The sequence below is a fragment of the Engystomops pustulosus genome, chromosome 6 (genome assembly GCF_040894005.1).
Source record: "Engystomops pustulosus chromosome 6, aEngPut4.maternal, whole genome shotgun sequence".
NCBI lineage: Eukaryota > Metazoa > Chordata > Amphibia > Anura > Leptodactylidae > Engystomops > Engystomops pustulosus.
The window spans coordinates 75,752,342-75,769,657 of record NC_092416.1 but is presented as its reverse complement, the minus strand read 5'-3'; the positions used below and the strand labels follow the sequence as shown (position 1 = coordinate 75,769,657).

Sequence of the window (17,316 nt, the reverse complement as noted above, 5' to 3'; positions counted from 1 at the left end):
TATGGGAACCTGCCACTACCTGTATTTGTGAAAATAGTGGTGACGGGTTCCCTTTAAGTGGCTGCATAGCTGCCATACATGGCCCTGTGATTTTGTACCATGTTTACCACCTTTGTTGTGACTCGGCTCTGAAGACAATTTTTCCGTGTGTTTTTTTGTCTTGTCTTCATCTCTGTGTTTTGCATTTTGGTGCAGAGAGGGAACATCTTCCAGTTGTTCCTTACCACCTAGGGTAAGTTTAGGCAGGAACAGCTGATAAAGGAATAGTTTCCTGGCCCACTGTCTCTATGTGAAATAGTGTTGGCAGAAACACAGGACAAGCTAGTCGGCCTAAAAATTCTAAATTTTCCAATGTGGAGGCTAAGTGGGAAGTCCAGTTGGTGGTACACGTAACTATCACCCCCCCCCCCCCTTGCCTCCACAGCAACACAAAGATAAATACTAGAGGATTCTAGGATGGGACAATGGCAGAGATGCCCTTATATCACAGATCCTGACACATTGTCCAGTTTATAATACTTGCGTTCACCCAAGTAGATGGAAAAGAATGATGGATGTTTGGCCCACCTTATACACCGCAACACAGCCTCTCCTGCTATGCTTAAGATTAGTACAATTAGCTCAGTAAGCTCATGATGACCTTTACAGATAATCACCTAAGTATAAGCCCGTAGCTACAATAAACGCTGTAGTGAGAGATAACAAAGAGCTAGTCCTAGCCAAAAAATAGAACATATGTTACCTGTGTGGCAAAGGTCAGTATAGGGGGAGTTGCGGGTGAAAACCCCACATGTATCACCACCTAAGTGGCTTCCTCAGGGGTGCTCACATGTCTTAATGTGTCCATTTAAAAAGAATGATCCCATGTGTGTCCTGTTAACATAAGGAGCTTACTTTCGGTCCAAACCTGAATGTAAGGTGTGTTGGGAACATTCCCAGGTATTTGTACATTGTAATGAGGTCTCCCTTCAGTTGTCTTTTTTCTAAACTGAATAATCCCAAATTTTGTTATCTATCAGTAAATTCTAGTCCCCCCATTCCCCTAATAATCTTAGTTGCTCTCCTCTGCACCCGTTCCAGTTCCACTATGTCCTTTTTATACACTGGTGCCCAAAACTGTACACAATATTCCATGTGTGGTCTGACCAGGGATTTGTATAAGGGCAAAACTATGTCTATTTGCTTTAGCAGCATCCGCATGGCTCTGGTCACTAAAATTAAGTTTAAATAAAATTAAGTTTAAGTCCTTTTCAACTCCAGTTTTACCAAGTAATTGACTGTTTAGAACATAATTATACTATTTGTTTCCATGGCCCAAGTGCATAACTTTACATTTATCTGCATTAAACCTCATCAACCATTTCTCTGCCCACTCCTCAAGCTTCCACAAATCCCTCTGTAATGCTAAACTATCGACCTCAGTATTTATTACTTTACACAGCTTAGTATCATCTGCAAATATTGAAAGTGGACTGTGTAAACCCACTACAAGGTCATTAATAAAAATATTAAAAAGAAGTGGCCCCAATACTGACCCCTGTGGCACTCCACTGGTGACATCAACCCAATCTGAGAATGTGCCATTAATGACGACCCTCTGTTTTCTATCACTAAGCCAATTACTTACCCAAATACACAGATTTTCCCCTAGTCCCAGCAGTCTCATTTTATATACCAACCTTTTATTTGGCACGGTGTCAAATGCCTTTGAAAAGTCCAGATATACAACATCCACAGCGTCCCCCAGATCCAGTCTGGAACTTACTTCCTCATAGAAAACAATCAGATTAGTCTGACAGGACCGATCTCTCATAAACCCATGCTGACGCTGGGTTATAAGGTTATGTACAGTGAGATACTCCAGGATAGCATCTCTAACAAACCCCTCAAATATTGGCATTCCAAAGAGAATTTACATCATTCCTCATCGTGTCACCAGGGGATTTTCCTGGGTAAAGACAGTCGATAAGGAGACATTCAGTAGATTGGCCCTTTCCACATCTCCTTCCACACTCTCCGTTTTTAGTTTCTTATCATTTATATACTTGAAAAATAGTTTGGATTATTTTTGATCTCCCTGGCAATATTTCTCTGTCTCTATTTCTGCTTTTTACAGGATTTATTTTTCTCTCTATAATCCTGTAATGCCTCATAGCTACCTTCACGTCTTAAACGCCTTATCGCTTATTGCTCTCCTTACAAGACTAGTTAGCCACATAGGCTTTTTCTTGTTCCTCTTATGCTTTTTCCCATATGGTATGTGTTTCTCACAGGACTTTTCTAGAATATATGAGAAAAATTCCCATTTTTGGGAGGGGCTTTTGTCTTTGAGAACATTATCCCAGTTTATGACTATAAGGTCTTCCCTTAGTTGCTGAAAATTTGCCCTCCTGAAATTTAGAGTGTTCGTTGCCCCTCCACTAACGCTCTTAGTAAAGTGTAATACAAAATCAATGATATTATGATCACTATTACCCAGGTTACCCCCAAACTGTAATTTTGATACCCTGTCAGGTCTGTTGGTTAGGATAAGGTCTAGCAGAGCACCCCCCTATTGTTGGCTCCAGGACTAGTTGCGACAGGTAATTGTCTTTTGTTGTCGACAAAAACCTGCTACCTTTGAAGGACCTGCAGGTTTCTGCCCCCCAGTCAATATCTGGGTAATTGAAGTCCCCCATGATAAGTACTTAAAGGACACCTGTCATCAGGTCTGTGTCACTTGTCCTGTCACTGCTACCTGTTGGAGCAGCTCACAAGGATCCCATCCCAGCCTTTATCTAGTTATTTCATACATTATTCATTGTAAAATCATCTATTTTTTATCATGTAAATGAGGCTGGTCACATGGTCAGAGGCAGTGATGTCACCCCTGTTCCCCCTCCCCTCTCCTCCCCCTGCTCATGTCTGTGTGTAATGTATAGTAAAGCATAGTTATGTCTATACTGCATCTGCTGACATGCTGCATCCTCCTAATACACAGGTGAGAGACACAGACATCAGCTACACATGAATCTGACATGTGCTGCTGTAACATGGCTGCCTGGAGCTGCTGTATCTCTCCTAAACACACACACACATACACACACAGGCTGCAGGGGGCGTGGCCACCAGCACCAGGAAGCACATCATTATACAGCCTCACATCATTATACAGGCTGTCAGTCATGCACTGGGGGTGTGGCTGTACCTCCCACTCATGAATAGAGTGGACAGCTTGAATATGCTAATGCTTCATTGGACATTTCACAGGTCATTTGCATAAAGCTTTAGGACCTCATTGCTTAGGTTTACAGGCATGTAGAGGGACAATGAAGGGATAGAGGCAATGCTCTCTAATGGCAGGTTATGAAAATATATTTAGTTTAGGGGGGTTATTTTGCATGACGGGTTCTCTTTAACCATGCTTTGAAGCCGCATCCATTTGACCCCTCCCCCTTTTTTATTTATGCAATAATTTCTGGTAAACTGCTGTATATGGGCGCACGGCCAGGCATATTATTTACGGGATGAGATACAATGTATAGATAATTATTTTTGGGGTTCTAAAGCTTATTTGTGAAATTTTATTAACTATTTCAAGGGGGACACAAACAAAATCATAAATTTTTATTTTGGATTTTTAGCACTCCCCCCCCACCCCCACCCCGCCCCCGCTCACGGTAACGTAAAAATAATATTTTATCCTTATTCTCTGGTTCACTACAATTACGGTGATACCTCATTTATATAGTTTTTCTTATCTTTGCTAATTTTACTGAGCAAAACCAATATTGGAGGAAATCACTTTTTTTTTTTTTTTTTAAACTATCAACAACTTTTCAGGGCCATAACTTGGGTATTTTTCTGTTGTCAGATCTGGTTGAGGGCTTATTTTTTGCATAAAGAGTTGTTCTTTTCAGTCGTATCATACTAGGGAAAGTAACTATTTTTGGTCACTTTTTAGAACATTTTTTGTGTTTTTTTAACGTCGTTCACAGAGCGGGTTCAATATTGATTTAGATTTATTGTACAGATTAATACAGACGAGGTGATATCAAATATGTACTTTTTTCTGGTTTATATACTTTATTTGCATTTTATGTGTAACTGGGGAGATTATAGGACTTTTATTTCATTTATTTAATTATTATAACATGACTTAATCTTTTTTTTTATTTTTAATTTTTTACATTTTCCACCTTTTGGCTTGAACAAGCGATCATCCGATCGCTTGTTCAAGCCTTTACACTAAGTAACTGAGCATGAGCATGCCAAGCGTGCTCAGTTACATACAGCCGGGTCCTGCCAGGAGGTGGAACCTGGCGTAAAGGAGAGCCAGCAACCAAGAGCCGGAGCCTGGGGCTATGGCAGGAGGGATCAGATCCCCCGGTAAGCACACTAGGGACGTCCGGTCCATGGTGGGGACATTTACACACTGCGGTCACGCTTGACCGCGGCGTGTAAGGGGTTAAACACTCGGGATCTGAGTTTTTCCAATCCCGGGTGTTAGTGCCGGGTCTGGGCTGTGATATCACAGCCCGACACTGGCACTATACTGACCCGATGTCCCTAAAACGCCGTAAAAAGGCGTTGCGTCAGAAGCAGTACCCTTAATGACAGCCGTAGAATCCTGATAGGGCGCACAGACTGTGACGTCAGCCACTTGCCGGCGTCATGTTCTGCATGCGGCCGGTGCACGGAGCTGTCACTGCTGGCCTGACAGGATAAAGTTGCGGAGCTTTGGGGGAGCCTCAGAAAGGGTGAGTACAGGGTTTATTATTTTTATGTGCCGGGCAGGGAGCAGACTGTATACTGAGGAGGGGGGAGATGCAGGTTGGCTCTATACTGGGGGGCAGGCTGTCTATATACTGACAGGGGGCGCGGGACTGGCTGTATGTATATTGAGGGGGGGCTGGCTGGCTGTATACTGGGAGACTGGCTGTATACTGAGGGGGGGCAGGCAGGCTGGCAGTATACTGAAGGGGGGCAAGATGGCTGTTTGCTGATGGGGGCAGGTTGTCTTTATACTGGAGGGGGAAGCCTGACTATACTGGTGGGGGCTGCCTGTATACTAAGGGGGGGCAGGCTGGTTGTATACTGAGGGCAGGCTGTATACTGAGGGGACACAGGCAGGTTGGCTCTATACTGGGCGACACGATGTCTGTATACTGGTGGGGCTGGCTGTATACTACGGGAGGGATTGGATGGCTGTATACTTGGGGGGCTAGCTGGCTGTATACTGGGTGGGGGATTGGCTGGCTGTATACTGGGGGGGGCTGGCTGTATACATGGGGCTAACTGTCGGTGTTATATGGCATAGTAGTAGTACTAATATTCTTGTACATAGCGGGCAGTATTCTAGTAGTTATATATTTGTACATAGGGGGTAGCATTATTGTAGTTATATACCTGTACATGGGGGCAGTATTCTAGTAGTTATATTCTTGTACATAGGGGGCAGTATTATAGTAGTTATATTCTTGTACACAGGGGGCAATATTATAGTAATTCTATTCTTGTACATAGGGGCAGTATTATAGTAGTTCTATTCTTGTACATAGGGGGCAGTATTATAGAAGTTTTATTCTTATACATAGGGGGCAGTATTATAGAAGTTATATTCTTGTACATAGGGGGCAGTATTATAGAAGTTTTATTCTTATACATAGGGGGCAGTATTATAGTAGTTATATTCTTGTACATAGGGGGCAGTATTATAGAAGTTTTATTCTTATACATAGGGGGCAGTGTTATAGAAGTTATATTCTTGTAAATAGGGAGCAGTATTATAGTAGTTATATTCTTGTACCTAGGGGGCAGTGTTATAGTACTTATATTCTTATACATAGGGGCAGTGTATATATGTGTGTGTGTATATATATATGCTGTGTTCTTTTAAAAAATAAGCATTATTCCTGTAAAAGGGAGGCAGTATGAATCTCTTAGTAACTCTACCCACATCACATGGCCACACCTACTTGTTTTCAGTACGCCCACAGAATGGGGCCGCTTTTAGTTTTTTTCCAGGGCCACTTTAAATTCCCAGTCCACCCCTGCTTAGAATGCCCTCTTCACTGTTTTTATGGTCCTGGGACATCATCGACCAGCTCTCCTGAAGTCCAGAAAATAATGGCAAGCACATGGGAGAAGGTGTTCAGAGGCAGGGAAGCTTGACTTCAGCATTAAATCCCCCACCTCCCTGACTTTATACATCCAATTAACATCTCAAAGTAGATTTTCTAGATGATGCCACCAAGCTGGGCCATAAAATAAACATAATCTTGAAGCTGTTTGACAACATGCTGTTAATGGTTAATTAGGCCAATTTTTGATGACGGGTTCCCTTTAACAAGGGTTTTCCACTTCATAGTGTCTCTCGACAGGCATTGACACACCACGAGAGTAATTACAAAGATTTTAGCATTACTCCCTATCACCCCACAATGTTTTAAAACACTAAAACCGCGGTAAATGTACTGGATTTATAAATTACCACTGCCTGTCTCCCGCTGGTCTCAATGAAGGCTTAGTGTCTTTTAATGAGTGTTCCCTAACTGTCTCAGTAGCAAATTTTATTTTTTCATACATCTATTTAGGAACCATTGATAATATTTTTTTGCATAGTTATTTGGTAACCAGTCTGTACACAGTTCTTAGTATTTACTCAGTTTTATTCTTTTTTTATATATGTTCTTACAATTTACTCCTAGTTTTTAAGAAAACTATGTAATCTCACTTATATAGCGCAGGAGAAAAAAAAAAAAAAATTAAATAAACTAAACTATACTAAGGACATGACTAAGGACATAGCTAATGTCCGAAACGCGTAGGCACTGATGTCTGTCCGAGTGGATTTTAAAAAACTTTTTGTACTTGCCATGAAATAAAGAAAATTTGGTGTTTGGAGCCTGGCTGGACCGTGAAATTTTTTTATTTTATTTATTTTTTTTTTTCTCCTGCGCTATTTATGTCCCCCGGGCAGAAGGGGAGGTCCGTGCCGTACTCAACACTGAAGGTGGAGGTGAGCTGGCATTCCTTTCCTTGCTCGTCATATGTTGTTAATCTCACTTATATGCCTACCAATTATTATTGATAATATCCATTTGAAATATTTATTTTTACATACAATTTTACTTCCTATAGTTTATATTTATCTGTTTTCCTTTGTTTATATTTATTATTATTATTATATTTTTATTTGTTTTGTATAGGGTATTTTTATTTGTCCATATTTTGAGAAAGGGTCCCAGTGACCCAAAATGCGTCAATTAAGGACCACATCTGATAAATATTTTCTATTTTAAACAGAATTATTCCCACAATTCTTTTGGTACCTTGCGCCCCTTTGGTGCTCCCATTCCATATCAGAAGATCTCAGGAATTTAACAAATTTAACCTTTGTTGAATTTTAACTATGTGTCACAAAAACCATTTTATAAAGATTTTACGGCCCTAAAACCACTACATATGAAAACTACTGCACAGCCATTAACCCCTTTGTGATTGAAGGTAATTGGTGCCTGGAAGTCCAAGTTAATTCTGCTTTTCTTTTACATAACAATTTTTACTTTGTTTTCTTTTTCATGACATATGAGACTTTAACTTGATGTAAAAAAAATGCTTTTCTGGCAATTTTTCCAATTAAAGTTTTATTTAATAAGTGGTAAAGTACATCCCCCTTTCCAGGTTAGGGGTACATGTACTTTTGAAAGTGTCTTCTGCAGCCCCTACCACCTTTTGCCTACAGCTGTTAGGCTGGAGGAGGCTCACTCCAGATAGTCACATCTCTTGTCCTAGAGAATCTCCCCTTTAACATTATATCAGAACAGTGTTTCTAAGTGCCACGGGGTATGTGCACATATGACATATATAGCCCTATGGCAGTTGTAAAGGGGTTAAAAAAACAGAAACTTCGAAGTTTTCTAGCAGAACTGTGGTCCTGACTCCTCCCACTCATGTGACTGATCATGTGATCATGACATCATCAAAGGTCCTTGTCCATTCCTTGGTTTTAATATGTATCATAGAGCTACCTGAACGGCAGTACAGAGCGGCTCCTGTGATACCTCCAGCAGTGGCAGTCACCACCTGGGTGAGTACAGGAGATCATGTGTGATGTGTCTGCAGCGTCTAGTGCAGGCCCTGTCTGTTGTTTCATATTGGGAAGCTGGATAGAGCTGTGCTGTGTGTGAGAGACCTCCAGTGATGCTACTCGTTCTATCTCCAATATCTGTGTGTGGAAACTCATATTTATACTTATACATTTACTGCATAAATACTAAAAAAAAACACTGTTATTCTTATTATTAATGTGCTCACCTGTTTTATAACAAGAATCTAATAGACAATTTCATTCCTTGAAGAAGAATGAATCCTGCATTCACTTCCCATTCCTTGTACCACGAAGCTAAGATGAAGACCAAGAAAAGAAGTCACAAAGAAAAATACCGGCTCAAGTGTCTTCGGTTAAGGAGAATGGCAAAGGCGATGATCTTTGTGAGTAGCAAATAATCAAATGGATTGTTCTGGAAGGACATATAAGTGCAGAACAGCAGGGGAGGCCGTAATATACAAAACAATTCCTATGCCCCCCTTTCTCCTATGCTAGATTTCTGCTTGCAACTCCCGTTGCTCAATGGAAACCTTATGTGAGTTGTAATAGTAACATACGCCTGCTGTACATGTATACACAATGGTGGGAACTAAATCTGTGCTGTTGAAAACGGTAGACACAGTAAGGGCTCAAGCACACTAACGTATGCCTGGCGGGCACACATCGGCGCTGGAGAGGAGGGGGTGAGCGCTGCTCGCCCCCGCCCCTATCCATAGAAAATAGTAGCTGCACGGGCGTCGATATGGACAAAGATAAAGCATGCTCTATCTCTTTGCGTCTACCAAGCCCGTGCGTCATAGCCATCTATGGGGGGTGTATGTACGGCCGCAAGCTTGCGGCCGTACATATGTCCCACTGACGGTCGTGTGCATGAGCCCTAACACGGCGCCACACCTGCCTATGGCTTGTTCCGGTATTGCAGCTCTGCCTCATGCAGATTAATAGAGCTTAGTTGCAATACCACACACAATAGAGGAGCTTTTTTTGATCTGGTCTATTATTTCACTTATTTAAAGTGAAAATGAAGTGATGGTTTCCTTTCTAGGGCAGCTGTGAGCCTTCTGAAGATTTCTAGGCATTCTGATGCCCAATAAATACATTTTTAAAAAAAATCAATTTAAATAATCGCTAAAATCATTGTAAACACTTTAAAGGGAAACTGTCACCACACTAACCCCCAAAGCCCAGGAACAGTACCTTCTTCTGTTATAGGTATGTCCCCTTGAGGTGTTTTAGCATATTTCTAGGTTTCAGCATGAATGAAAAATCCTCTTGTATTCTTTTGTATGATGTTGTCAGGCAACCCTGCCTCCTGCAGTCAGGTAACCCCACCCACGTCATGCAGGTTGTGGGGTTATACAAAAGAATACAAGATAATTTTTCATTCATGCTGCAACCAATAAATATTATAAAAAGACCTTCAGGGCCTAAACATATTACAGAAGAAGGTACTGTTTAGGGAACTAGTGTGGTGACCGGTTACGTTTAATTATCTAGGTCAGTGTTGGCGAACCTATGGCACGGGTGCCAGAGGTGGCACTCAGAGCCCTTTCTATGGGCACCCAGGCGTCCACCACAGCACAAAATTTTCTAGACATGACTCAAGGTTTCCTCCTTCGGTCCAAAACTATTCTTGGCAACACCTTCTTGGCTGCAAAGACTACACAAGAAGCGGGGAGGTATGGATAGAGATGGATTATGGTTGGAGCTCCTGCTCTGGATCCCCTGATTCTTCCTTTTCAGGGGACCCTGGAAGGAAGCTACAATCCAAATTTTCTTTCTATTGTATTGGTGTCCTTAGAACACCAATATGATTAAGACTTATGATACAGTTGGAATCAATAGGTTACTGCTTAAATTGTCATGTTGGCACTTTGCGACATAAAAGTAGGTTTTGGTTGTAGTTTGGGCACTCTGTGTCTAAAAGGTTTGCCATCACTGATCTAGGTGGTCAAAATCATCTGAAGAATTAAAAAAAAATGTTCTGTGTGCTCCATTTTTTTTTCCACTGCAACAACATGCGCACACACACAAAAAAAAATAAAAAATATATATAAACAATATAAGTAAAACTACAACTTCCCCTGCAATAGATGACACTATAGGTGAAAATATGTAATGGTTTCTGAATTATCCATCCTCTTTGTATTTCAGGAGAATGCAGCTCTGTGTGATGAAATCGCCCGGATTGAAAGCAAATTTACCAGAGCAAAGGAAGAAAGAAGGTAACTGAGGGTTAAATATATTTGTCCATTACAACAGCATGTATAGATCATGATACAATTCCTGTATCCTGGATGCTTTCCCAGGCGCTTGGCTTTCAATGGAGAGGGGAGGGGTGAGCTCTCCTCACCCCTCCCCTCTCCATTGAAAGCTGAGCATCTAGCGCTGTAATATGGTAAAATATAGGATTGGTCCCATATTTTTCTGTGCACACTGCATCGTGACAGATGTGTGCTAGAGATGTCTATGGGGACCATGGCCCCCCCTTGCGTTTGTCTGCACAAGGCCTTACTCCTTGCTGTATATGGGTCAGTTGGGGGAACAAAGGGGGAAAACTGTGTTTCTATCGCCACTATTTGGAAACTAGCTCCATATAAGTAAATCTTTTGGGATGTGAACAAAGCCATTTAATCTTTGTCCAGAAGAAAAAGATGCATTTAGACATTGCTGTTAGAAAGCTTTTCTCCTCTTCCATAAGGAGTAAGGATATGGTTTTCCTTGTGAGAAACAAAAACTTCAAAACATTTGTCTGCAGATGAGTGTCTTTTTCTTTTTGAAGAATTTTAGTGGCTTGGCTCTTATCCCAAGTAATGTAATGTGTCTGTTCTAGATTATCAGATGTTTATATAATTTTATATTCTAGGTTTTTATTAAAAAGGCTACTGCAACTCCAGGCACTGAGTGAGGATGATCCATCTGGGACCCACAGCTCCAGCTTATCTCTTCCCTTTGACATGTCTGGACTGAGTGATGGAAACCTGGATATGAGTTTGACCAACATGGCGGAGGACAGTGCAGGAAAAAAGATAAAGAAAGACCGCAGGGAAAAGGGCAAAGAAAACAAATCCGAATGTAAGGAACACATAACACTATGTATGCCTTGGTCCAATTCTGCTGTGTTATCCACATTGACATTGGTTTTGAAACACTTCAGTTCTGCCTCCTACTGTATTCATTGTGGTGTCTTTAAGCCAACAGGACTGGATAACAGGACTGAGCATGAGTTTATAATGAAATCAATCTTCTGATATGCGCAATTTTCTTTACAAAATGGTAAAAATTTGGGTCATCTTAATTTCTATTAAAATGTTTGTTTATTGTTTTTGCAGTTGTTAAAAAAATATCTAAGAAGAAGAAAGTTAGTGAAGGAGCAACGCGCAGATGGGTGCAGCCCATTCTCCTGGACCCTTGTGGTCGCCCTATATTCCCCATCGTATTGGATGGTTTGACAGTATACAGTCTTGGGGAGGTGAGGAATGCTACCAGAGATTTCCTGATATACTGCCCTTCAGTCAACGGTTATTGCAACTCATTACCTAGCTGCATGATGTTATGGTCACAAAATAATAATGGTTATAGTTGGCAAATATTTGTTTTTATCAGTGTCTTCTTTACATCACTTTTTTGGCCTAATAAACAAGCTAAAATTTCCTTCACAGATTGTGTCCAATCGCAGTAATTTCCATGACAAGGATGCTATTTATCCAGTTGGATTCTGCAGCACAAGAGTCTATGTCAGTATGAGGAGCCCTGACCAGAAGTGTCTGTATACTTGTCAGATAAAAGATGGATGGTCTGGCCCACAGGTAACAATTGCTGTTTGATGTGGCTCCAACCAATGTAGTTATTTTTATAACTAAAACAAAATATTTGGAATTGGTGCAATGTTTGCCCCTGTTTCTCACTCACTGCACCATGCTTTACACTGCAGTTCTGCTTCAAGTCCAACAGAAAGTCATTGCAGGGAGAGAGATCTTCCATAATATCTTAGATAAAATAACTACAAGTAACATGAAATCAGATTTTTCTGCAGTTTACTTTCCCTGGTGCCAGTCAATCTTCTCTCTTTGTCACAGTTTGAGATTGTGCCTGAAGATGATCCCCAGAATTCTATAGTTGGGAGCTCTGCTGCAGATTGTCATGCTACTCTTCTAAAGAACATATGTGCCATGCGGTAGGTACAGTCATACTTTGCTTGATAGGTGACATTCAGAACTGCATTCAAAATGGTGGTTTCCTGATATCGGTCTTCAGGAGCATGAGAACTGCTGTGGTTTGTTACGGTAGAAATCTAGTATTTACACCAGGAATTGTACAAAAATAATATGATGTCTTTTACTCTACATCTGTGATCAAAATTTTTAATCCATCAGTATGCATGATTGTGAATTCAGTTCAGGATATGTGCTTGGTGTATAAAGAAGATGAGTAACTATAGTAAACTCATAGCGGGAGATTTAACATTAGGCATACTGCAGCCTGCCTAATAATAAATACCCCCCATGTAGTTACTGTACATATAAACCTGCCTTATGTGATGTATTATGAAGATACGTGGCATCTAATTTATTCTTCATGAATAGTGTGGGGAATTTATTGTGTGCAGTCTTGATGTCTAAATCGCCCAATACTAGCAAATTGGCATGTAATCCACAATAAATCCCCCCCCCCCCTTCCCCACACTGTATTTTTAAAACATGTGATAGATAGGGTAGTGACCATAATCCTGGCTCATCTTATCCTCCTAACTGAGATATTTAGATCATGTTGCATCCAAAGCAGCCTTTACACTGATTGCTCATAATGTATTACTTTTCATTTTTACTTACTAAGGGGACAGATTATAACTGCTCAGGAGAACACCGGAGAATACTTTTTTGGGTTTACGCATCCCACTATTCAGAATTTGATACAGAGCTGTCCAGGCGCTCGTAAATGTGTAAGGTGAGTCATGTAATGTGCATATAGAGACATCATTGCAGCTAAATTCATGTGTTACCTATACCTGTTTCCATCTATTTATTCTAGTTACGAGTGGGTAAAGTTTGAAGTGTGGAAGCCGGGAGATGGGCCTGTACCTCAGGAGCTCTCGGAGAATAGCCCGGCAATAAACTTTGAGGCTTTTCAGAGACAATCGATGACAGATGTTAAGCCAGACAATGTACTAACAGGTAATGGCCTTTCTGCTCTCTTTTTCATATGTCTGAGGCTGTACTTGTGAATGAAATACAAGTGTTCTGGTGGTAAACACAAGATTCAGGGGAAATTACTTGTAGAACACAATCTAGCTTTAATCAGTCTCGCTATTTATCTCAATATCATTTTGTTCACATTTGGGAGATGAAAAAAAAGCTACATTTTAATTTGTTTTGGCACTTTAAACATCTGCTAGATAAACAATTCCTGCTTCTCAGTGATTTATACTTTTGAAGAAAATACAGGTTAAACAAATATTAAATATTATCTCCCTGGCGCACCAATGGTAAGGTCATATCTGTTTGTGGACCTGTTTACTTCTTTTGATGCTGCCAAGCACTGAACAATACCATTCATTTGTCTTCTTTATGCAAGGGATTGTAACTTTGTGCAATCTGTGCATTAGCAGACATGGTCCTAATCTGGTGCACCAAGAAGGTAATAAGCATAAAGAAAACATTTTCTCCAAAATGACAAATTACTAGGAGAGGTACATCTGGAAAAACGTGCCCTACATAATGCTTCTCTTAGGCCCCTTCCACGCTTGTGGTTTTCACGCGTGCGTTTGACGTGCAGAACTTGCATTGCACTCTGACCCATTGTAATCAATGGGCTATATCAGACTAGAGGTTTTTTTTAACGCATGTTTAAATCTCAGCATGCTCTACTTTTGCAAGTCACGTGGTGAAAAACGCACCATACAAGTCTATGGAGATGCATCAAAAACGCATCGCACTCTGAGACACATGCAAGTCCAATGCAAGTGCAATGCGTTTTTCAGGCATCAATTGCCATAGAAGAGATAGACCTCAATCCCGAGTCCTTTCAAAAAACGCATTGAAATTTCATTGAAAATGCGCATGAAAAACTGAGACTCTGAACAAACTATGACTGAAAACTGATTGCACTCTGATGCAAAATGTCAGTTTTTCACTGACCAAACCCTGATCGCTCCCTGATCAAACTCTGACGTGATCTGCAACGCAAGTGTGAAAGGGGCCTAACTTTTGGCCGAGTTTACATGAATGAAGAGGACAGGGAGGACACATGCATGAAATGCAGAAGTGTGAATGAAGTCTTATATGGCATCATGTGACATGGCTTGTTACTACCTTTTTAAACGTGCCAGTACATTTACTCTTTTATTAGGAGAAACTCTAGTTACTACTTCCATTACCCATCTGGGGGGATCTTTAGAGGTGACTGGTCACAGTTGTTATTGCCAATTCTGCTGTGATCCTGCCCGGACTACTTTGATTTATCCCCTGTGTGGCAGTTCTCAACTAAGGGGATTCGGGGGGCATTGTTAGGCTCCTGTCTGGCATAGCTGCCATTTGTTCCTCTATTTACTACTGATCCCTTTAAATGTCAACTGTTTTAAACCTACTGATTCTGCATCTGTAAAGATATACCACTAATGTATGCCTCATTTTCTTTATGCATCAGCGACATTAGATCTCCCGGAGATCCACGCCGCACATGACTATATCTCCACCTATCAGGAGATGTTCCTGGCTCCTTCACAGCTGTCCAGGGGCATGCAGCATCTGAAGTCTCCATCTACCAACCAGTACAGTCCATCGGGGTCTCCAGAGTGACTGCTGTAAATGTATCCCATATTTATTACACGTGTAGGGACACGTGTACAATCTGTGTTATACATAGTTATGTTACATTGTGCTATTCATAGTATTTTTTACTGGACATCAGTAATGATCTGATCTAATCTAAAGTTTTTTTATTTATTTAACTGAGAAATAGAAGATGAAGTAAATGCCTTATGATGCCTTACTGACCCCTTCTTTTCAGTGGGCCTTTTCACACTTCCCTTTTTTTCCACTGTTGTCAGTGAACACAAAAAGAACAGGTTTGTAAACTGATCAGTGAAAAAAAGTGTTAAAAAGCCAATCGAAAGGAACGGTTCCGTTAAGTCCGGGGTCACGTGTTGCGTTTCTAATTACAATTTGAAACGCATTACAACAGCTGAGGGGAGGTCATTTGCCTTCTTGCATTACTATTTGCATTTGCAAAGTGCAGTGTAAATGTGTTAACATCACATTTACACTGCATTTTATAAATTTTCTGAAAACAGAGAGGATTGCTCAGGCTGGTGACACCCGTGGCGTTTTTTTTCTTTCAATGCGTTTTTGCATCCTTGCATATTGGCTTTTTCAATGGGTTTTAGGTTAGTGTCTTAACTTGGCGTTTTCTCCCCTGCCTTTTTTTTTTGTCTGCGTTTTTTGACGTGCTTTTTTTATTGCGTTTTTCAAAGCAGTTGCGTTCTGATACAGTGGGGAGAAGATCCCTGCGTTTTTACAAATTAGTTTACAAGAGACACAGCTGCCTGCAATTAACGCACATGAAGCATTGCGTTTTAAAAAACACAAACGTAAGCAAACATTTGAAAAACGCATGCGTTTTCAATGCGTTCGGCAATGCAGCAGAAACGTGACAAAACTGTGTCACCGGCCTCGGATGATGCCACACGTGGTGAGTTTGGTCAGTTTTTATGCATGCATTTTTTTAAACGCATCCGTTTTTGACAGGTTTTCCTGATTAATATTAAGGTTCTAAGCAGCCAAATGCATGGTAAACAGTCAAAAAAATGGATACACTTTAAACCTGACTGAAAACGCATGCTCTAAAGCGGACCAAAAACTCCACGTTTGGCATCGTCCTCAGGACGCATTCACATGATGCATTGTGTCACGTTTTTTGATGCGTTTTCGATGCATTGCAAAGGCTTCAGCCTTGATCACATGCGAAGGTTACATTGCGTTTCCACTGCATCTGCTACAATGCACTGCAACCTCAGCATGTTATCAAGGCTGAAGATGTTGGAATGTGTCAAAAATGTGATTCAATGCATCGTATGAAAGCGCCCTCACACTTAGGTTGGTGTCACGTGGCATTTTGAACCCGTTTTTGAAAACTTGCTTAAAAACGGGTTCAAAACGCCATGTCTGACACCACCCTTAAGGACTTCTCATTAGCATGAAGTACAAGGAAAGTGAAGGCTGCAGCTCAGAGGTTGCCAGGAGGGGCTTGGCCTGGTTGTGTATTTGGTTCTACTGAAACAAATGTGATCGGTAACAAACACATGTTTTGCATTGTTTACATACAAAACACCTGGTGCTTTTTTCCGATCGCAAGCATTTCAGTGGGAATTCATATGGTCGGTGGCACACGTGGCATTTTGAACCCGTTTTTGGGCTGTTTTTAAGCAGTACGTTAAAGTTTTTGGCAGGTTTCCCCCAATTATGATGATTGGGAAAAACAGATGCGATTTCAAAAACGTATCCTTTTTTTAGCGGGTTCAAAACGCCACGTGGGCCACCGGCCTAAGTGATCGGTATAAGCCCATCCCTGCAGCCTTTGTATTGCGTTTCAAAACACAATTCAGATGTTACATGTGAATGCAGCAGGCCACATTTAAATATTGCATTTTGGTTGCGTTTTAATTGTGTTTTGAAGAGAAGTTTACGTTGAGTTAACATAAACCAAAATGTAATACAATGCTAACACACAACATTCTGTTTTTTTAATTCCCAAAGTTAAAAGCCGCGTAATCAGGCAAATCTCCTCAACTGTTGTATTGCGTTTCAAAACACAATGTGAACGCAGCCTGAGACTAAATTACCAGTATCCAAAGAGCTTCACCAGAAATCACAGTGGGCACAGAGATCCTTCTGTTTGAGGGCACGTTTACACGTTGCGTTTATGTCTTATGTGTTTTGCTAACACACATGTTAACAGTAATGTAATCGGGCAAATTGCCTCACCTCGGCTGTTGTAATGCATTTCAAAAGGCTATGAAAATGCAGCGCGTAACCGCGCCCTGAAGCATTCTTAACCGTTCACCAAACTTTGCAGGAATCAGTAGTTCAATGTGTGTAGATTGTAGACTCCGGGTGCATTCACATGATTTTTTTGAGACCCCTAATTTTAACCACAAATAACTGGGAAAATGTATTGACTTGAGTATAAGCCTAGGGTGAAAAATGCATTGGTCACAGCCTCCCCTA

The 17,316-nt window shown here is 40.9% G+C and overlaps 1 protein-coding gene across 3 annotated transcripts; it reads left to right on the top strand.

The window, feature by feature from the left end:
- Window positions 1–7,895: 7,895 nt before the first annotated feature.
- TBRG1 (transforming growth factor beta regulator 1) lies at window positions 7,896–15,709 on the top strand. 3 transcript variants are annotated; one of them, XM_072156633.1, is made up of 10 exons: window positions 7,896–8,071; window positions 8,346–8,475; window positions 10,247–10,317; window positions 10,959–11,167; window positions 11,425–11,564; window positions 11,755–11,901; window positions 12,172–12,269; window positions 12,929–13,039; window positions 13,124–13,266; window positions 14,738–15,709. In XM_072156633.1, exons 2-10 carry the CDS (start codon window positions 8,347–8,349, stop codon window positions 14,887–14,889), a joined length of 1,200 nt encoding a protein of 399 aa, XP_072012734.1. In that variant the 5' UTR covers window positions 7,896–8,071; window position 8,346; the 3' UTR covers window positions 14,890–15,709. The 3 variants fall into 3 exon arrangements, with proteins under 3 accessions (XP_072012734.1, XP_072012733.1, XP_072012735.1); XM_072156632.1 differs by having other exon boundaries at window positions 7,897–8,071; window positions 8,343–8,475; XM_072156634.1 differs by lacking the exon at window positions 7,896–8,071 and adding an exon at window positions 8,088–8,211 and having other exon boundaries at window positions 8,343–8,475.
- The last annotated feature ends 1,607 nt before the right edge of the window (window positions 15,710–17,316 follow it).

Coding starts and splice junctions, on each gene's coding strand:
- TBRG1 (XM_072156633.1), top strand. CDS start 8,347: ATGAATCCTGCATTCACTTCCCATTCCTTGTACCACGAAGCTAAGATG. Junction 12,270..12,928: donor AAGAACATATGTGCCATGCG/GTAGGTACAGTC, acceptor TTACTTACTAAG/GGGACAGATTATAACTGCTC. Junction 13,040..13,123: donor GGCGCTCGTAAATGTGTAAG/GTGAGTCATGTA, acceptor TATTTATTCTAG/TTACGAGTGGGTAAAGTTTG.